This window comes from Crocodylus porosus, unplaced genomic scaffold (assembly GCF_001723895.1).
Source record: "Crocodylus porosus isolate Cpor-Errol unplaced genomic scaffold, CroPor_comp1, whole genome shotgun sequence".
NCBI classification, from domain to species: Eukaryota; Metazoa; Chordata; order Crocodylia; family Crocodylidae; genus Crocodylus; species Crocodylus porosus.
Genome location: NW_017728931.1, coordinates 55,789,115 through 55,811,329, shown reverse-complemented (window position 1 = coordinate 55,811,329; position 22,215 = coordinate 55,789,115). Strand labels below are relative to the sequence as shown.

The 22,215-nt window shown below is 38.4% G+C and overlaps 1 protein-coding gene across 2 annotated transcripts in view; it reads left to right on the top strand.

Moving 5' to 3' along the window:
- The window catches only part of CDK17 (cyclin dependent kinase 17), a 148,965-nt gene that overhangs the window by 105,553 nt on the left and 21,197 nt on the right, over window positions 1-22,215 (top strand). For both annotated transcript variants that reach the window (XM_019545079.1, XM_019545080.1), the window contains exons 5-6: window positions 16,169-16,294; window positions 20,974-21,030. In XM_019545079.1, coding sequence (XP_019400624.1) covers window positions 16,169-16,294; window positions 20,974-21,030 — 183 coding nt within the window. The remainder of the gene's footprint in view (window positions 1-16,168; window positions 16,295-20,973; window positions 21,031-22,215) is intronic.

Genomic DNA, 22,215 nt, shown 5'->3' with positions numbered 1-22,215 from the left:
TGACCCCAGTATTCTTTCCTACCATGGCAGGGGGTCGGACTAGATGATCTGCTCATGTCCCTTCCGACCCTAGAAACTATGAAACTATGAGCTCCCCAACCCCTGCCTGCTTTCCCAGCCACCCCCCTGGCTGCCCCACCTGCCCCAGCTCCCAGCCCTTTAAACAAAACAACAGAAAAATGACTCATCGGCTGCTGCAGCAGCCTCAGGGCTTCGGGGGTCTTGTGACAGAGCCCCCCACGGGGCAGCAGGGAGCAGCAGGATGCCCCACCCCACCTGGCAGGAGCCTGAGAGTAGGCGTTTGCTTTTAAGGGCCAGGAGCTGGGGCCAGGCAGGGCAGCCATGGTGGGGAGGGAGGGGCTGGGACAGTGGGTGGGGGTCAGGAGACTCGTGACAGAGGCCCCCATGCAGTGTGGGGCAGTGGGGATCGCCTCTTCCACCTGGCAGCAGCCGGTGAATGGGGGCTTTTTTCCCAAAGAGCCGGAAGCTGGGGCTAGACGGGGCTGGGAGAAGTGGGTGATGGGGCCTGTGTGATTCGGAGATTCGGCTGAATCAGCAGCAGCTGAATCTCCGACTCAGATTTGGCCAAGTCAATTTGGGACAGTGATTCCAGTCACCGAATTGAATCACTGTCCCTCAAATTGGCTGAATCCAAAGCAAATACTAGCCTTTTCACACAGGCCTATTATGCATATCATCATATAAACATCCTCTCCAAGGTCACATTGTAAGTGTGATTCGGTGAGTTTGTTTTCTTCCAGTGTTTGTCACACTTACCCATTCCAAGGAGCATTCTGCATGCTTATGCTGTATGCAGAAAGTATCTTTGCACTTCCACCTGCTGATGCTAGATCTCTTAAAAATACCACTCAATTTAGGTTCCATTTTTTTATGACTACACTCTCTTCATTGCTTTTTCTATAAGTTTTATGTCCAAATGGGATAGTTAATTGCCTGTCACTTTGCTGTGACCTGACTGACCTAAAACAAGAAGACTGTATTTAAGGCTTTCTCAATTTAAAGACAAAACTGCCATCAGCCTTCTTCAGGGATGCTTCAATCACAGATATCTGTTAAAAAGTGGTCTGTCATAAAAAGTAATTCAATTAATATAGAGTATTAATACTTAGGTGCAGTTCCAGGGAGGAATACTGTTTCATACACCATTTTGCAGAAGTTTTTTCCAAGCTTAAGTCAGACCCTTTCATGTTGAGGCGTTGCTCATTTTGAATTGGACAGTTTCACCATGCAGTATTTCTCTGTTGTTTTTCTTCTGTTGAACTGAATATTGTATTTAATGTTCATTATTAGTGTTATTAAGAGACATTGTGAGCACAGACAGAAGTTATGCTTGTTGCCCCCTGAAAGTGCCCTATAGCTGTTCTGTGACACATTGCATGCCTGCATAATGCTTTTAAAGTGCCTGATCACACAACAGATTATCTCAAGGATCAGATGAAGATGCTCCACTTTAGAGCACTGTAGAGAACTTTTGTTCCTTAGAGTTAATTTGTGCTGAAATGGCTGCTGGCAGGATGGGAGGAGGGAAAAGGAGCGAGCCGTTTTGCCTGGCTTAAGCTAGAGGTGGGGCAGGTGGTTTGGAGACCCCTGCCTTGTGGGCACTTCTCCTTTTCCTTTTCAGTCCCCCTCCAGCCCAGCCTGGCAAAACCCAGCTGGCAGCTCACTCCCTCTCCCCCCTCCCTTTCTGCAGACAGGCATGGAGCTGGGGAGGGAGCTGGGGGAGAGGGGCAGATCCTTGGGCTCCTGCAGGTAAATTTGATTCCCCCTCCCCCCCAGTCTCCCAACAGGTGAACGTCTGTTGGGGGGAGGGTGCTTTAACTTATAGTGCTTTATGTAAAGCGCCATGAGTTAGAGCAAGGACTTGCACGTCTATCAGTACCCTATAGGAAATTCCTCATGTTGGCATTGGAATTGCTGTTGCTTAAGCTGCAGTTTCTCTTGAATTTTTGTTGGGGGTGGGGATCTCTGTCTTTAGTTTTTTGTGCTCCAGGAGTGAGAATTCTTAACGGATGGTATCTTTAGAGAAGAGAGATGTATTTACCTTGTAATTCTTTCAGAATATTTGCTTGCTCAACCACCTCCTCTTAGTGTTGTTGGGGGGGAGGGGGGAGAGAGAGAGAGAGGGTTTCCTCTGAGGCATATTTTTATCTTAAGTTCATCCTCTTGCCTTGTCTTTTTCTTTATGTGAGTTTTGTCTCCCACACAATCAAAGGAAGTGATTGGAACATTCAGAAACCAGCACTTAAACTCAGTGGGGGGTGGCACATGATGCATGGCTTGTTTTTTACCCTGCTAACACAGCTCTCAAGGGCCAGCAGTCCCCAAAGAGCTTAGGAGAATTCAGCCTGAAGCGTGATAAGGAGCCTAATACTCAGTAATTCTTAAGAATGAGAACACTGCATAGTTAAAGACAGAGCTACGAGGTTTTTTTTCCTTTTCCCATTCTCTTCAAATTCCATCTCTCTCTGAGCTTCTTGAAATGCTGAACAGTAACCATAAAAAACAGTCCAAGGCATACATCAGAGCTCCTCTGACCACAAGTTATAACACAAGTTTAGTGTGAATATATATTCATTTCTTACATTTAAACTGACACTTCATAATGGAGGATTTATTGCATACCTTTTATCAGAGTTCTGGTGTTTTCTACAGTTTGTTTAAATATATAGCTATATTTCTCACTTGGATTTAAGTTTATTGAAATAGCTGTGGAAACCTTTTGCATCTGGAATTCAGTTACTGAATCCTGCAATTGTTGAAAGCAGTTCTAGCCATAATACCAGTGTGTTGTATAGTACAGTATGTTTTTATCATTCCAAAACCATAGAAGAAAAGAAAAACTTCTCTCTTTTTCCTGGAAGCATTATAAAAAAGCATAATTCTTATTAATTTGTTCTTGGATAGCTAATACAGTATATCTATAGAGTTTAAATTCTACTAAATCTATTTCTAAAACAGATATTCAAAATACTTATTTTTGGCCGCTTATGCAAAATGAGCCATAGTGAGAGAGTGTTTTTTGAGTTGTTGTTGTTTTTTTTTAAAATACTATTAAACATCATTTCTGGAGAGATGCCAGGTTAGTTTTGTTGCAAGGTTTTTCCCATGTTCAGATAAGTAAATCTGAACCTTGCATTCTTAATTTTTTGGCTTGTACTTTACAGTATTCTCTTCTACATAGCCATAGCCAATGTAAAATTTTAAAGTAACACCTCCTTATATTCTTGTCAGTGATGAATTTGCTTTGTTGGTTACTAGAAATAGATTTTGTGCGAGGAAAATCTGACTCCAAGTGTTAAAATTAGACATTAAGACTTCTAGTTTTTAATATCAGTATCAAAAAGACCATTGATATTTACTGGGTAAGTTAGACAGTCCCTCTTCTTGTAATATGTCCTTATCCAAAAGACTAGAAAACTAATGGTTTATAAATGTCATGGTGTGGGAGAGAAAATGTGTTTTCTCTAATTGCTCCAAGGTAATTTCACATCTGATAGTTATTTGTGGACTCTGAGGCTGGATGGCAAATTTCTGGAAAAATGATTTGTCAAGCACTGACTCTTATTTGTACAGTTAAAAACCAGAAGTCCTGATGGAAATGGTTTTCCCCATCTTTTCATTAGTTAGGTCCTGATCTACAAAGGTTATCCTGATTCAGGGAGGGAATATCTAAATGCATCCTAAAAGTAAATACCTTCTGGGTTTGACACTGTAGTTTAACTAACTTATTAGAAAATAATCCATGCAGAACAAAAGTGATCAGTACAGGGACAAGAAATCATGATCCTATGCAATGTATTGTCTTAATTAAATTAATTTTGGAAATGACTGCAAAAATCTGAGGAAATCTATTTGAGGTTCATATATTTGAGTTGTATTTTAATAACTGCTACTTTAAAAAGGAGGTTTCTTACTATAGATTCATAGATTGTAAGGCTGAAACAGACCTTGGAAGAGCATCAGGTCCAGCCCCCTGCACCAGGCAGAAAAATATAGTTTTATTCCAGTTTGAGGAGTCATCAATTGACTATATGTTAGTGCTGTCAGTAAAGGAAAGTCATATTTGAGTTATAAAACAATTAGTTGTAAACCAGTCTCTGTAGAACATTTCCTATATGATGGAAGTATTAATCACTACCTTTCTTGCTTGGGAGTGTGCCTGATGCAGGATGTTGATGTGGCAAGCCAATAAATCATGTAATATGATTCACATTTAAACATTGCCTGTGGCTTAAGGATAGATAAGTATTGCCTAATAACCCATTAGGTACTTTTAAAATATTGAAATCTATTAAAGGCAATATTTTCTCTCATTCTGAGTGAGAACCATAATCTGGATGTTAGCAACTGACAGATTTTTTTTAAATTATGAAGTGTTCATTTTTATTATATAAATGTCTCCCAGTAACAAGTAAAATGCTGTACTTCAAAATTATTGTTATTGTTTATTATTATTATTGCAGTGCCTAAAGGTGTTCTTGTACCAGACCAGTGGCTCCCAACCTTTTTGGAGTCTGGGTGCTCTTCCAAAATTTTCTGAATTTGGCAACAGCCCTGATTGAGAACCACTATTGCACTGCCTCAGCAATTCTCAACCAGGCTGCTGCCATGCACTCCTACCTGTATGAGGGTTTTCTGATAAACCTAGAGCAGGCAAGAGCAGAGATGCAAGTAATGAGTTTTGTGCCCTTTGCAAAACTCCTCTGTGCCCGTGGGAGGTAGGAGGAAAGGAAGGTAATCTTACCTGCCTTAGTTGTCCTTCTACCCAGCTCTTCTGGATGGTCAGTGCACAGGAGTGCTCCAGCCAAGCCTGTCTCCTGCAGGGCAGTGCAGAGGGCCATGGCTCAAGCATGAGGTCTTGCCACAGCTCTTCCCAGGCTAACCCCACATGTTTCTCTGAGAAATGCAGGACAGTCTCAGAACCTCTGTTTCCAGGAGGAGCTTGTGAGGTTGGACTGGTAAGGCCTACAGGGAAAGCAGCAACCATAGTTGCTTCCTGTCCTGGCTCAACAGAAGGTATGTGAGGAAGTTCTTTCTACCTGCCTGCAGTGACATCTCTGGCAGGATCTTGAGAGCCACTGTAACAGACACTGTTCAGACACATAACAAAAAGACTTACTATGCACATAACTGCATATTAATAGACTTTTTTTGTCTTGCAAAAGGTCAAGATGGAAAGGCTGGGCGTGATGATAAGATAAATGCATACAAATAGGAAAGCAACTTACACAGTCAATATTAAAATTAATTGGCAAAAATGCTTATTAGTCAAGGTTTGTTTAAAAATAAAGTAACTAACTTTGTACATTGTTAAGAATTAATGGGGTTCTTGGTATGTGTAGATTTGGGTTTCTCATTTTCCCAGCAGCAGAGTTTTTATAGTCTAAATAATCTAACGAAATAATAATGGTGATGAGGATAAACACTTGGTTTTAGTCCTTTCTGCAGACTTCTGCCTCAGCAGACTTGTTACGTCAGAATTCTTCAGAGAATCCTGTTGGCTCTGAGTGTGCCATTTTTGTTACGTTACAAAAATGTAACAAAATGTAATGAGGCAGCTTTCAAAAAAACAACTGGACACCATGTAGGATCCTCAGAAAGTATATAAGTACAAGTTGTTGACTTGCACATTAGTTCTTCAGTTATCTGTTATAAAGAAAAGCTTTCTTTGTAATAATTTTCATGATATTATATAAGAGATTATGAACATTTTTATTTGTGAGTGCATGTGTGAAAATGTGTATAATACAAATAACTAGTGTCTTTTAGGATAAACATGACACAATATTGAGCCATGTAGATTAGACAGCATTATGATGTGGTTTGTTTGATCTCATTAAGTATTCTTTAGTAAACAAAAGTACCATGAGTTATAGTGAGCAGCTTGTGGCTGCAGCTGACATATCTTGCTAACGCTAGCTGTAACTGGTGAGATGACTGATTCAGGCTGATACTTACTCACACCAGAGAACAAATCATTTTGATTTGACCTATAGTGGATTATTTGGGCAATCAGATTGACATCTGTAGACTTGAAGGTACAGTTCTCTTCCTTGTGGTGACTTTAAAAAACCTTAGTGACCATATCCAAAAGTCCATTTTGAAATGTGACCTGACATTTCATGTATTTGCTGTTTTGTTCCAACATGTACAACCGAAGAAGATATTAATGCTAATGGTCTGGAAATTAAATGTCTCATATGCCTGAATACAACTCGGTTAATCAGGGAATCTAAAGAAATCATTGGTGTTTGAGACCAGGTGGTTTAGGGATGTTGTTTTTTTCTTTTAATACTACAGCGCTACTTTCATTTTCACCATATCCTATCTCACTGACAGAAAAATTTCAATATTCTTTCTTTAATTGCACTTGTGAGTATGGGAAGCAGAAAATGAAGAGAACAGCCTTAAAGAAATGTTGTGCCATTCTAGCAAATGAGGGATAGACAGCATTTTGTAGCCCAGTTTTCCAGGGGAAAATATTAATTGTTGCTTTCTATTACCACTATAACAGAAAGCAACAATTTGCAAGTTTGCACATTAATGGAAGATAACAATGAAAGTAGGCTTGGTTTTCCTTTCTCCCTCTTCCTACTTGGGGTGATATATATTGTAGCACAGTGGGAGCTGGAGTCAAATTTTGTGACAAATCGTTCCTGAGGGCACTGCTCTTTTGTTATTGCTTATAACTTTTTATTTTTGAGTATTGGCATTGTTGTTTGCATTGCACAAAATGCTACCATTATTCTCATTTTCATAATACACATGAATCAAACACTCAGTGAACGGAGCGATCAGAAGATAGAGTTATCATGAACAGCTTATATTTTAAAAAGTACTTTTTCCTGGTACTACTACTTAATCCATATCTGTTAAAGCATTGTGTGTGGCTGAGTAACTGGAATCCTTACTTACAAATAGAGAACTGAGGTGTGTGGCAAACCTTAGCTGAGACTACACAGTAAACTGGGGGAAGTTGTTTTATTTACATTTATGCTTGCAAAAATGTAAGCAATGCATCTTTGGCAGGGGAAAGTAGATAAAAGTGCACATTGGCACAAATTCTAGGAGTTCAGTGATAGGGAGGAAGTACAACCCACAAGGTAAAAATATGGGCCTTTCCAGCATAAAGGGCAATGTGAAAGAACATTTACAGATCAAAAGAGGAACATACAAAAAGAGGAGTAGTTTGGAGGTCTGTGCTGAAATAGGGTAAGGAGAGTAGTTATAAAACTACAGTGAAAAACAGTAAAATTATATTGAGTCAAATTAGAGAAATAAAAATTTGAGAGAAAAGGAAACAAGTTGCCTGTGATAGCACTCTTAAAAATGGGGGTAGCGTAAGTGGATTAGTGTATGAGGAAGCTGTTGTTCACAACATTATTTCAGAATAACTGAAAGAAGTACAAAATATGAGAGAACCAGAAACAGCGGGAGTCTTCCTATTCTTTTTCTGACTTGTATGAAACAACAGGAGCAGTAATTTTGATATTGCCTTGACAGCACTGCAGCTCTTGGAAGCTGAATAGGATCAGAAAGCATTTATCAGCTTCCCACGCAAAATAAAGTACTGTGGGGTAGCTGGGACAGATGTATAATGCCACAGCAAACCTAGTGTGACAGTGCCAAGAGGCAGAAAAGGCTTGGCATGGGGAATTCATTACATGGTTTTTTTGCCAGAACATACAGTATAGAAAACCTGATAGAAAGAAGTGTGTTCAAATAAAGCATTCTAACCTGCGTGTCTGTTTTAGTTCCATAAACATCAAAATGATAAGTCTTTCTGAGCAGTCAGGATGGGAACAAATGTAAATGTGGCTCCCAAGCAGGTGTTAAAAAGTGTTTGTAATTTATTATCGGGATTCTGTACCATTGATAAAGCATCATTAAGAACACAGATAACACACAAAAGGAGAAAATGTAAGGTAAACTGTGAGGTGAGGAAGTGCCTCTTTGTCATTTTCGATACGTTGATGTAACTGGCACAAAATGTTTGAGGTAAATTAGAAGAAGGATGCATAAACCAGCACAGGGTGTTTCACATGCAATTTTAACCTCTCTTTCTTTCTCTCTCTCTCTCATGTGGGTGGTGTCTTACCATTTAAAAAACTAATTGATGTCTTTTTGGTAATTGCCCAGCTTTTAAAAAAGGTGGGGGTGAGAGGGTACTGTCAGTTGATAGTGAAAGCTTATTGTTTCCTTTTCTCTGTGGTCACCCAACATTTCTGAATATATCATTTGGAAGAACGGCTCCATAATTATTTATTAAGAAAATAAAAAATAAGGCTCTAAATATTTGAAGTCTATAGCAGTGGCAAAGTGGGACATCAGCTTGATACAGGATCGAGATACATATTTATTTGTTACATATATTTTTCCTGCTCTGCAGGAAAATATGATTAACCTGAACTTTGCTGAAAAATTTCATTAAAAGTAACCTACTGTTGTAATCCCAGCTGTTTAGATGGGCAGTGCTGGGAATTGAGTAATTGCTGAAACATACTCAATATTCTTTAAGTCTCAGAACATTGTTGTCAAATAGAGTGACTAAATTCTTCACAGCCCACCTGTTTTCAAACTGGCCAGCGTGACTTGTCCATTGACAAAATATCCCTACAGGCAGTTGCAGAAGAATCAAACAGAAAAAAAATTAGTCTAAAAAAACCCAGCAGTAGCTTTGTCTTACAGACTGCTTTAGTTGGCAAAATAAGTTAAAGACAACTGCACATGAAAATGCAGTTATTTTAACTTTCGTGAAGGCTGCTCATTTTGCATACAGTATTCATAATTTACTTGTCTGTAAAATCTGAGTTTTTGAATACAGTACTACTGATGACTGTTAGAGTTGGAAATAAAATTGTTGAGAATCTGTCTGCACACATTAGAGTACATGTGTACTCTGAGGACATCTCAGTCTTGGATTTTAAATGAATCCTTTTGTCCAACCTGAATGGCAGTGTCTAATCCTAGTTGCCTTACCATTAAAAATAAAAGTTTAAAAGATTCAGAGAAGTCACGTAATATTAATTAGAGAGAATGGCATTTGATGGGATGTATGTTGTGTAATATAGGAAAAGAAGTATAACTGGAGGTGTTCAAAATTAATAGCACCAAACTATGCACGTTAAGAAGCTACTTAAGGGCTAGTATGTGGGAGAAGTAAGATAACCAAACTGGGCTTCCCATAATCTCAGACTTCATCCCAAAACTGTATGTTACTTTTTTCCTTGGACACAAAAAAACCCAAACGCTAGAGAATCAAGTTTAAAAAAATGCATGTTGTAAAAATGTGTAATTTAGATTACAGAGTCAGATATTCACAATAGAAAACACCAGATTTTACAAATCTCGGTGCCATCCTAATTTGGTTTCTTTTGTGAATTTACATCATAATACAATGTGTACTGATGGCATTACATTTTTTTCTGCTAGATCCCCACTTCATTCAGTGCAGAAGTTGGCAAATTAAGGCATATATGCAATGGGAAAACTGGCAACTTCTAGCATTTGAGTGTTTGTCTTGCAATCCAAGTAACTTTTTTTACTGTTCCTTTCTAATATAATTAGGTAAAATTGATAATAGAAGAGGGCTATTTAGAGGGCTACTCTAAATATTTATTTCATAGAATATTGGTGGCATAAAAAGCTTCTGATTCTGGTAAGAACAAAATTTTTTTTTTTTTTGTTAAAAAGCTGATGGGTTTCTAGATTTGAAATGAGAGAGATGATTTTTGTTATCGTTGTTCCCGAAAAAGGTTTAACGAATTGAGCAGGGTGTATTTTAATCTTATTACGTTATGGCTGCTTGTAGATGGCAAAAAAAACACACTTTGCCAGGAGAAACAGTGCATTTGTTCCACGTGGCTCTGAGTATTTGTAAAGATCAAGCATTTCAGCGGGGCTTTTTGGCACTGAGATAAAGCTGATTCAATCAGCTATTAGATAAAAATGCCCAAAAAAGCCCCACTAAAGCACCTGATCTTTACAGACTTCAAGCAAGCCGGGTTGAAGTAACATGCTGCCTCTTCTGGGCGTGCGCTGGGCTCAGCTGAGTTTAAAATGGAGCACCGTTTTGTTTTGGTTTTTTTAGGTCTTCAAGCACTCTATATGACAGCATTACATGATAACATTATGGGGTGTCAATATTTTCCTAACAGAGAATGAAAAAACAACAACGGATTTTTCACACCCCTCCCTCCCAGTTGTTTGTGTTGATTCAATACAGATTTGTTTTTATAAAATCCATGTGTATAGATAAAAAGCTGCACTCCTAAAAACATAAACAGTGGCATCCCTTTATTGTGGGGGGAAGAGGGGTCATCTGTTTTCTCTTCTTGGTAAAAAATGCTGTTTAGAGAATCAAGTATATAAAATAGGTCATGGGACTTTGGGTTTTTTTGGCGGGGGGGTGCGTTCTGGCTGGGTCAGTCTGTGGCCTTCACATAAGTAATTAGTTACATACTTGCACTCCCTGAACTATGGACTATGGGCAGAGTAGACAAGAATTTAAAGTTCAAAGCTCAATGAGCCAAACTGATATTATGTCACATAGCTCCAGACAGCAAAGGGAGATGGGAGGAGGAACTTAAAAATCTCTCTTGTAACTGAAATATTTTTGTCTCCACCTCTGACAGTAACCTCCACCTCTGATTCTTACCTTTTTCTGCACCCCACCAGATAAACAGGTATACCACAATCCCTTAGGTTAGCAAAAGAAAAACTAGACTAGGATTTGTTGTCTAGTGTGTGTACACGCGCGCACACACACACACACACTTATTAATAACTAGGCCTTGAGTGTTAAAGTGACAGTATTTGGGATCCAAAAGGTGTTAAAAGAAATAACATAAAGTGTGAATGTTCCTTTCTTTCCACATAACACTTACAGGTCTGCAATGGCAGGCTTCAAGATTGCAGAATTATCTGTGAAGCAAGCACCATCTTGGTTGTATCTGCCCTGCCTCAGTGACCAGTCCTAGAGAGGGCAGGCTGATGCACATCAGACCCAGAAGTTTGTGCCCCAGTTTCATCCCTGGTGGTCACTGAGGCCTAATAACAAACTTCTGTGATTATCAATTTAGGTACGTGGAGCATAGTTGGCTCCATCCTGGCCAAGGACACTTTCTTGCCCTGGTATGGACAAACATTGTGTCTGGAGAGGAGTCTTTCAGAAGAGTGGAAGGAAGTTGCTCTGGGTGGGGTTAAGATTGAGAGGAAGCAGTGAGAGTTTTCTGTTTCCTGACTAACTTCTCTGGAGTCATTTTTCTGTATTTTATTCCTTTCCCCTTAGTTGGTGGTACCTAACCAATTGGCGGAATACTTTTCCAGCATCAGCCTCTGAAATGTGCCCCACCAATTGAGAAGACCTGTTTTACAGAGTCAGTTAATGTACTGTCCAACAAACAACATGAAATAGGAAACGGTCATAATTGTGTGCTTGGATATAATAATGCCTTATCTTAATTTCATACAGCTTTTAACTAGTTCAGAAGCCTCCTGCCAAACCTGCTTCTTTTAAACACTATAATGAACTACAGTCTATTAAATGAGTACAAGAGTTCTTGAAAAACCTAAATTCATAGAATAGTAGTACTTCTGAAAGATAACAGTTTGAAGCAGTTGGGAAATTAAATGTCAAGGAGGCTTTCTATGAATTTTCAGAAGACAGCAGGGGCCTGAGTCACACACCAGTCTATTTACATATTGCTATGAGGAGAGATATAAATGCTGATACTTCTTATGATAAGTTAGGCAGAGATGTTATCGTTTGCATAGGCAAAATTGTAGATTAGAAATACAGATGTTGAGCACTTCTTTAAAAAAAAAAAAAAATCACCCCCCCAAAACAAACTACACTTAATGATTTGCTGCTTTAATCCATTGAATAAGATGACCTTTCCATTGTTTGCCTTATTTTACTAAGCTTGATTATATTAAAAAACTGGTAAGGGAGTTATGTTGTTGCATAATGCATCAGTAGCATGAATTAAACCTTGAGGCTAAGTACAGACCATCAAAAAAGCCCAAGGCTGAATAAATTCTATCTTCGTAAGCTACTTGAAGCTCGGTAGATTAAACCAATAAACGAGTGAGCAGACGTTCACTTTTGAGGTCTGAAGTGCTGTCAGTTGGCTCACAACCAGATGACCTCTCTTCATTTCAGTCTCCATACATCCTAGAGTGATATGATGCTATGAACTTTATTTTATATTTGGTATGAAATTGAGTGCACAGCTTGTCATAAAGGAAGTGTTGTTGAATGTCTACACAATGAAAAAAAGATGGAAAGTTTTACCAATATTTCAAGGTTCACTTCTAAAAAATAGCAATTTGGCAGTGTAAAGGTGTGCAACCCCATGAGGGCTTGGATCCACATGCATCTGGTCAGTGGATAATTGTCTGTGTGACTGGGAAGCTGGAGGCCAGCTGGAAGTGATGATGACCAGATAACAAGGGTGGAGACAGAAAGGAGGTTAAGACCTCCAAGAGAGTACTGAGAAAGCAGGTTGGGAGAAGCTTGGGAGAAGCCAGAGATATGTTTTCTCTCTGGAAAGAAAAGGTTTTTTTCTGTTGTGAATTCAAGGCTGTACTGATGAAAAAAAATTGATCCAAGAAAGTTTTAGGAAGAGAGTTGACTTGCATGTCTAAAGGCAGCAGAGTAAGTGACCTGTTGACAGGCAGGTTTCTGTTTCTTAGAAACTTTCAATTTTGATATATGAATTTTAAAATCATTACAGGTTTAAACCTGTTTATATGGATTTTTGGAAAAGATGAAAAAATATACCATAGAAATTAACTAATCACAGTGGGAGATAGTGATAATCCTTATAATGAATTAACTTTTTGAGCTTTTCAAATTCTTGTGACTTTTTCAAAAGTTCTTATCCTATCCAAGTTTGCAGCAGTACACTGAAATCCAGCAAGGACAAAACCCTTATGCTAGATAAGCACCTTTCTCTTGTTCCATGAAATACCACTCAAATAAAGAAGACAATCATCATTTTCTACTCTTACTTGCAGAAGATTCTAATATCACTCTAGGATGTGTGGAGACTGAAATGAAGAGAGGTCATCTGGTTGTGAGCCAACTGACAGCACTTCAGACCTCAATGGCATATCGCCAAAAATGTTTGCAAATCCTTGGCTATAATATATAGGCTATTTAAAAAGTCAGTTGTCCTCAGGGGCCTAATGTGGTGCACTCATCCTTGTGCAAAACTCCACCTGCCAAATTCCATTGGACTTCTTTTATGTATTTATTTCAAAGTGATAATATTTGTTTAGCCATTATTTTACATACAGGTACAGTTAATACTCCCAGATAATTCATATATAACACCACGTTTAAATTCTTGTGAAGATAACTAGTCCGTAAAACTTCAACACTTAGGCTAGGAACAGAAATCGTGCGCAAACCAGTGTAAGTGATTGAAACTGGTTCAGATCTGTAACACAGCAGAAGTTCAGTGCACATAAGCCACCTTCAAAATGGTTGCAACTGGTTTAAAATGAACCTGGATGGATGTAGTATCAGACTTAACTGATTTAAGTTAAATCAGTTTATAGAACTTCTGTCCCAGATCTCCTCCAAATTCAAGTTAACTCTGTCCCCCAGGATCCCAAGACGCTTTGCAGCTTCCCTGCAAACCTTCTAGGTGGGTGGGCTAGCTTTGGCCCAAGCTGTCTGCTCCAGCAGAGCAGGGCAGCATGCTCTAGCACCCCCTGGGTTCTGGCCTGAGCTATGACAGGCATGCAATTGCCTTTCTGTAATCAAAAATGAATGGCTGTTTGCTTACTTATTGGTTCAATCTATGCAGCTCAGACTAACCTGGGAAGATTGAATCAATTCAGCGTCAGGGTTTTTGACTGTTTGTACTTACCTTACAGAGTCTGAGAGAACAGGTAGGTCTTGCAACCTGTCGTAAATGTCAAAAACTCTTTCCTTTGTTGAATTAAGGAGAGGAACAAATTCCAGTCAAGAATTCTTCATTCAGAATTATCCAGCTGCCAACAGCTTCATTTCTGCTTTAAACTTGGGACCCATTAGTATCTTACCCTATGTTCACTACTGTGGAAATGTAGGGGAGATGAAGTGGTCTTTAGATGCCCAAGTTGGAAATCAGGAGTCGTTCTCTGCTCATCCAAGAGCACTGATACTAGAGTTAGAGTGTGTATAGGGAAAGGTACTGCCAGGTACTAGACACACTGTTTTTTAACTACTTATTTTGATAACATGGTGTGCTTGTCATCATTGCTGTGTATCTTGGTTGTGTGTTTTACATACATCTGTGATGGCAACTGACCCCTAAAGAGAATATTTGCTGTCTCAGCTCCTGATATCCTTTAAATCAAAGACAAAATGCAAATGACCAGTAGAAAATCAATAGACCAAATACCATATTTACTCAATTGTAAGACAACCCCCTCTCCGTTATTACAGGCTATATATGGAAAATTTACAAATTTGATATAATTTTCCAGGTATAGAATCTAAATATTGGAGGTATGTCTTGAATCTTTCCCTCCCCTCCACCCCCTTCCTCTCCTCCACAAGAAAGCAGGGACTAGGGGTGGGGGTCAAGTGGCCCTTTGCCCCACTCACTCCTTCTCCCTACAGCCTTCCTGCCACCTGCACCCTAGCTCCCCTCAGTCTCTGCCTCTTCCTCCCTCTGCCTCCCCTCTTAAAGTCAGATGCTGCTTGGGATGCTTTTTCCCAGAGCACAGCACATGGAAGCTCAGCCATTGCCTGGCCATGCAGCAGTGTCAGCACTGCTGATTGGCCAAGCAGGGAAAGGAATTCAGTGTTCGATGTCCAAGAGAGACCCTAGCCCCAGCCAGAGCCAAGCTGGGCCTGACAGTATGGGGGAGGGAGGAGGCAAAAGCTGCACAGTGCAGGGTACAGGGCCAGAGTCAGAGCCACTCCCCTCTACACTTTGTATACAAATGTAGGACAAGGGGCTTTTTCCCTATGCTGATTGGGGGGGGAAACCTCATCTCATATTCAAGTAAATACAGTATGTTATTTGTTTCTGCTTACGTTTGCCAAAAGTTAAGTCATTTTTGCTGCACTATATCTGGTTTACCATGTACTTTTTGTTGTTGAGCAAAATGTAATGAAGAATTTAATTAAACAGAAAACCTCATGTATTTTACTCAGCTCAACTTTCTAAGCCAGCAGTGCCCAAACTTCCAGCCCTGTGGGCTGAGCTAGCAGCACAGGGTTGGTCTACAGGATGGGTCAGATCCCGCACTGGGTTGGCACACGGGGTTAGTCTCCAGGTATGATCTAATGTACTGGCCTGACCCTACATGCCAGATCCAGATGAGCACTTACCTAATACATAAAGCCACATTACCTGGCCTGTTGGTTCCCATGGGTTTGGAAATGTGACAGCAGGAAAGTTGGCAATTAATGCAGTTACCATTCTCCAACTACAAAATTTCCAGACCCCAGGGAACCCCCACCGGCCAAACAGCCTGGCTTCACTGGCTAGATCTGGCTTGCAGGCCAGGGGTTGATCCACCACTGTTCTAAAAGTTCACATAGTGAGAAGTATTTGAAACAGTAAATATGTCAAAAAAGTAAATTTTACATTTTAAATTGTTTAGTATTTGATTCTTTGGATGGAGGAAGCCCTCTCGCTTAAATAATTCCATGTCTGGCACTACAAGGTGGAAACTGAATGTGTGTGATTAAACCTGTTTCCAACTTATTTTAATAATTAAATTTAATAAAAGAGGCAGGTTACAAAGTCTGAGATCTGTATTCTTCAGAGAAAACACTATGATTTCATTGTTTGTGTTCAAAGTGATTTCTTTATCAATCTCAGATTCACTTTTTTTTCTGCATCATAGATTATTGAAACAAAGTATTTTTAAAAGTTAACATGCTTTTACCATTTTTTTGGTATTTCATTCAACTCATTCTATTAAAATAGTCATTTTTCATATACCTGAACTTGCTTTATCTTCCATTTTAGCAATTTGCTGAAGCATGTGGGTCATATATGTGAAAGGAGAATGCAGCTTCCTGAAAAATAGTTCCTCAAAATTATTTTTAATTACAGAATAATCTTTTTTAAAAATTGCTTTATCAACCTGAATTTCATTTCTGAATTGATACGTTCTTCTAATATGTTCACTTTAGGATCTGAACAAACGTTTGTCACTGCCTGCAGACATCAGAATACCTGATGGATATCTAGAAAAACTGCAGATAAATAGCCCACCATTTGATCAGCCAATGAGTCGACGTTCTCGTAGAGCATCACTAGTAAGTTTTATCTCATCTTGCCAAATAAACTTCTTCTATTTTAGGAAGTCCCAATTCCATTCACATCTTCACATACCATGCATGTATATTATATGTTTTTCTTACTTCCATTGAATTGAAGGCTTGATCATGCACGTTCTTGAGTATCTTTGACTCTGTATTGAAGTTAATGGAAAAGCTCAGCACTATACTGGCTAAAACGATATTTTCCCCTTTCAGTTTCCTTTTTTCTTTCTTTATCTTTCCTTTTTTTTCTTCCTCTCTCTTCTTCCCTCTGTCCCTTTTGTAGACTTTTCTTCCCTTCATTTATTATTAAGGGCATCTATTGAAGTCAGAGACAAAAGTCAGATTGTCTTCCATGTTACCAGCTCCAAATGTAAGCTCTTCAGACCAGATTGTCTCCATGCTATGTGTTGTACAGTACCAAGTCTATGATGTTCCTAGATACTATGACGCTAATAATATTTTGTACCCAAGTCAGATTAGCCCAAAATAAATTTGCACTTGGATTTTTTTACCATATCAAGTTTTTGCTGTTCTTGCTGTTGTTTTGACATTGGTATTCTAGATATGCGCTTCGCTTTTAAAAAAAAAAAAAAGAAAAGAAAAGAAAAAAGAGGCCTATTTAGGTACTAAAGAATATAAGTTAATACATATGAAATACCATATAAAGTTAGATTGAGTCAATTGTATTTTTATTTAAAATGTTTTTGTGGGGAGCGGCACATGTCTAATTGTGGTATAAATATGGTAAATCTTACTATTTTCTATTCCACTTGTTATAGTACCTCCTGTCTTAAGTAATAGGAAATAAACTACTAGTTCATTTCACATAGATCATCAAATATAGTAATTTTTAGGGGTGTACGAAACGGGCTGTACTCAATTTGGATTTGGCCCAAATCAGGGACAGTTGTTTGATTTGTTGATTAGGATCACTATTCCCGATTCAATTCTGCCAAATCCGAATCTGAAGATTCAGTGCTGATTCAGAGAATCAGCAATTCGGCTGTAGACACAGATTTAAACATTTTTTTTTCTACATACCTCAAAGTAACAGTCACAGCTCATGAATACTGCGATGCTAGGATGGATGGAGTGTCCCACAGGAGCATGTGGGGGGGCCCTGCATGCTCAGCAGCGAATGCAGAAGTGGACTGGAAGTACTTCTGGTCCACTTCTGGGTCTGCTGCCAAACATGCTGGGGAGCACCCTGGTGCTCCTGTGGGACGCTCCATCCACTTCAGCATCTCAGCGTTCACAAGCCACCTAGTACCCTGAGGTATATAGAAAAAATATTTAAAGCTGTGTCGATGTCTGAATCGCCAAATCTTTCCAAATCTCTCTTACTCGATTTGGAGGGCTCTGATTCATTTCAGAGAGATTAAAGGGTCTCCTGATTCAATTCAGAGATTCGGCTACTGAATCAGGCCAAAACTCTGCCGAATCGAATTGAGGACTGAAGCTTTACCCAGCCCTAGTAATTTTGCATTTGTTACTGATCTAATTTCAACTCTTACTGTAGAATCAGATCCAGCAGCCTAATATCAACTCCCTGTGTCAGTTGTCAGGAGTACTTCTTGATGTAAAAACTTAAACTGGACAGCTTTATAAAATCTAACTTCTTGATTTACCCTGACAATATTCTAGTTTCCTAGGTGTCAAATAAATAGGTACTTGTGAAACTATATAAGATATGCATGCTGGGTTGATTTTAATCAGTTGTGCTGTATCTTTGTTTTAACTGTAAATATTGTCTTTCCAAATTAATAATATCCATAATCAAGGCAGTAACATAGTTTTCCCCACTAGAGATTAAAGCTCTGTTGTACATTTTACTTGTGTGCTGCCAGCATTCAGCCAAAAAAAGATCAATCTAAGTATTGATTGCATACAAACTATTGAAAACACTGAGGCACTTTGTTTAAATAAATGGTTGTTTTACTACTTTGTAGATTATTGACCATAATCATTTGAATAGTATGGTATTAGTGACATGCTAGCAATGACCAGTACAGTGCCTTAGGATCTTTGTCTTTTCTGATGTAATAGTGTACTCAAGTAACCTCTCTAGGTTTAGATTATAATATTTAGTTTGATTGTTTTTTTCTTTGTATCTGCATACCATACTCATTACGTGTCAATTGTAAAGCTGTCCAGGCTTAGTGCTGTCTTCTTTAGAATTAAACTAAGAAAAACAGTGCCCTCTAATGAACAGAGAGCACATTTGGAATGGCATTTCTATTGGAAGGTTTTCTTTATGTTTTTATTTTGTTTTCGTTGTTTTTTGTTGTTCTTCTATATTTTAAAGATGTGTTGAGTGCTTGTGAGTCTAACATAAGATATGCCAGCTGTGTTTGGTTTATAGGCATGTAAGTGCTGCATTTTCCCTCCTTTCCGTCAGTCTGCATTGCTTTTTAAAAATGTACAAATGTCCTTTTTTTCAGGAAGTTCAGTATTCTGGGCTTGTGATTGAACGTTTACCTTGCTTGCAGACTAGTAATTTTTTCAAGGTTTAGTAGAAATTAAAAATTAAATAAAGAGTGGTTACCTTTTAGACTATTCTGTCCTCTTTTAAACATAAAACTGAGATTACTGCAAAACGTTAATAGCCATGTATAATAGTTCATTTACTGCTTTGACATGTACTAACAAGTGCAGTGTTTTATATGCAGTTGTGTAACATCTTGGGCACTTCTAGTGACTCATCAGGTATAAATGGAATTTCCAAACGTGTATAGAAGTCCTAAGGTTAGACTTGTATTGCAGCATGTAAACTAATTTTATGATTGGTAGGTAGTATAGGGACCCTTTGAAAATGAAATGAAAACTGGCTTTGTCTAGTAACTTAAGGAGTTTGACAGTTTTCTTCAGGGAGTGGTCTTCATGTTAAAAAAAAAAAGAAAAATAGATATATGTATCACAGTTGGTGCCAAAATATGAAAGCAGCAAGTCCTGACTTACAGAATATCTGTCCTGGTGTAGATGCATCTTTCAGCCTACCAAACGGTTGATTTCAGTTAATGTTAGAGAAAAATTGTATTCCTCTGAAATGCTCTGCAAGCTTTTGGTTGCAATGCACAGTGGCTTGCTGTCAAACTGTTTTTCAGAAGCAGTTTAATGTAATATTAAATTGGGTAGCTAATGATGCATGTTAATATATCTTCACAACTGTTAGAACAACTATATTTCCCTGATGCAGTGCTAATTCAGACATGCTTTGCAGAGAATGGAAAAATGGGACAAGGTAAATCAATGTTCCATGGTTCCTCATCCTGCTTATGCCTGACCTCCACTGTAGCAACATTCCTGTCCTCTGGACACTGTTGTGATATAAATGACAAATGTACCCCCAGTTCTGTTTTCTACACTTGCAAGATTGTTGGCTACTCCGGACTTCATTCTCAGAATAAATGAGAAGGAAAATATACAGTAAAAATTCTAAAATGAGCCAGCGTGTATTCAAACTCCTCACATGGATTCTAGCACCAGGATTTCTGAGTAATTATCTTTTCAGAGTGTTTTAGGAATTTTCCAGGGACCCTAGCGCAAGTAATTGGGATTCATTTTTTTTTCTGCTGAAACAAAACTGGCATTCTGAAGATTCACTCTCCTGTGTATAAAAAGAGCCTCCCAAAAATGTAGTTCCTGTACAAACTTAAGAAAAATATGCATTGAGTTTATAAAGGAAACCTGTATGCAACCTTAAATGCTGATGTTCAGTGTCTCTGTACTGAATGTAATGTATAATGTTCTTAAGATTGAGTGGGCAAATGGAAAACTGAAAATAGGTGCTGAAGCTGGTCTCATCGTTCAACACATGGTGAGGCTATAACACTGTAGAAAAGACCCTTCAGGTAGGAGTACACAAGGGGAAAAGCACACTGGAAGGAGAAAGTTAAGTTTGACATGGAGAGCCACCTTGATTAGAAATGGATAAAGCAGCCAGACCTTGAGAGATGGCTTGGTTTGGACTCTTTAGTCCTACTGTTCTCTTGATTATTTATTGAGTCAAAACCCTGGAAATGGGTATGTTTTGATCCTGTGCAGGCTGCATGCATTGTGCGAAGCTGATTTAAAACGGTAATATAAATGAAAATTACCCTACAGTCACCCCAGATTGTTACCGTTAAGTATCAAATGTGTGAGTAACAGAGGGGGAGAGGAAGAAGGCAGGAGAAAAAAAGCCAAAGGCTCAGGGCCTGCTATAAGCCCAAAGAGAGAAGAACAGATCTTTAAAATGTTTTTGAGAAAAACGGCAGTTAAAGACACTGAGCAAGAAAGAGGTGTAGAACATTCTAATATCACCCCACCGTACAGAATATGATGTCAACAGTGATAAAAATTAAAAGAATTGAAACAATTTAGGAGGGGAAGGGTGGTAGGGTATTCTAAATTTTACCTTCTTCAACTTAATATCCAGACCTCCAAAGGTGGGTGATGGGTTGAAAGGCTGAGCTGTAGGATTTGGCATGGTATGACAAGTCCTCAAAATGATGTGCTAAAATAATTTTTGAAGTTGTGTAACATTGTAAGTTCACTGTATGTTTCAGTGCTTTAAGATTTTCTGCGAGACAGAAAGTTTTGATTGTTGAATAGGTGAAATGTAAGTGAGATGTCGCTCATTATTATTATTATTATGTATTTATTGAATGTATCATCTTTTGCTTTTATTGCAGTCAGAAATTGGATTTGGGAAAATGGAAACTTACATCAAATTGGAAAAACTTGGAGAGGTTTGTATAATTGTCTTTAGGAGTTGCCTATGTATAGCACTGTTGAGAATATATGCTTTATTTACTTCAAACTTAAAAATAAAAAATGACCTTTTAAAAGTTGTCCCTATAAATCCCCACTACATCTATGTCTCAATGAGTAAACTAAATATAAAATAATGTGCAAATTGCTCACACACCCTGTATGTATTTGTAGATATTTTTTGTGTATGTAGATATTACAAATAAGCAAGGAAGGCATTGGAGCTTGAGCACAACAAAAAAACAGACTCACTTACAAATTCTTTTTGGACAATTGCTATCAAGATCTGCACTGTACAATAATAGATGCTATCTATGTTCATAGCTGCTGTGAAAAGAAAGAATGGGGAAAATATTGTGTTACTTGGTATTGCAATAATGAATCCTCTCTTTCTCAGATGTAATATTTCACTCATTTCCAAATGCATCTGGTTTAATTTGCCCCTGTTGTATATTAGATGGCTCTTGTTATATGGTGTAATGTTACGGGTCTCTGGGGAAAATAAGTGTCATCATCAGCACTGGTACAGATGGATGTTATCCCATTTGTATTACTGCCTAGTGCAATGAACAATGCAAGTTGCAGACTATTACCCACGGTTGAAAATGCAGCATAGTTTATATTATGTATCAGTGATTTCAGTGTTTTGCTGAAAAAGAAAACACCGTTATAATAATGCAAGATTATTTTTTAGGGATCTTTGAAACTTACAAACAAATACAAAAAGATGTGTCAGGAAAAAAGAATTTCTTTTGTGTTCTGAAACTGTTTTCATGTAAGGTTGAGTTGTGGGGTGAAAATATCTTCATTCTGTTAGATGGTCTGTTCTGCACATCCCTAAAAGCAGTCTTAATGTTGGAAGATACCCAAGCTGGCTTTTAAATCAAATGTGCCTTCTTGACAGGGTAAATTATCCTGCTCCAGCTGCTGGATTACTACCAGTACACAACCTAGTTAATTTAAAACTGCCTTGGGTATTAGTACTCTATACTGAAGTCATTTACATACTCTCAGAATCTTTGAACCTGATTTTCAGAGTTGGAAAAAGAAAAATGTGGCACCAGTTATGAGCCTGTCTGGTTTTTTTTTTGTTTGCTTGCTTGGTGGGTTTTTTTTTCTAATTGGACTTTCAGTAAATGGAAAAGTTCCATGTGTGTTTTCTC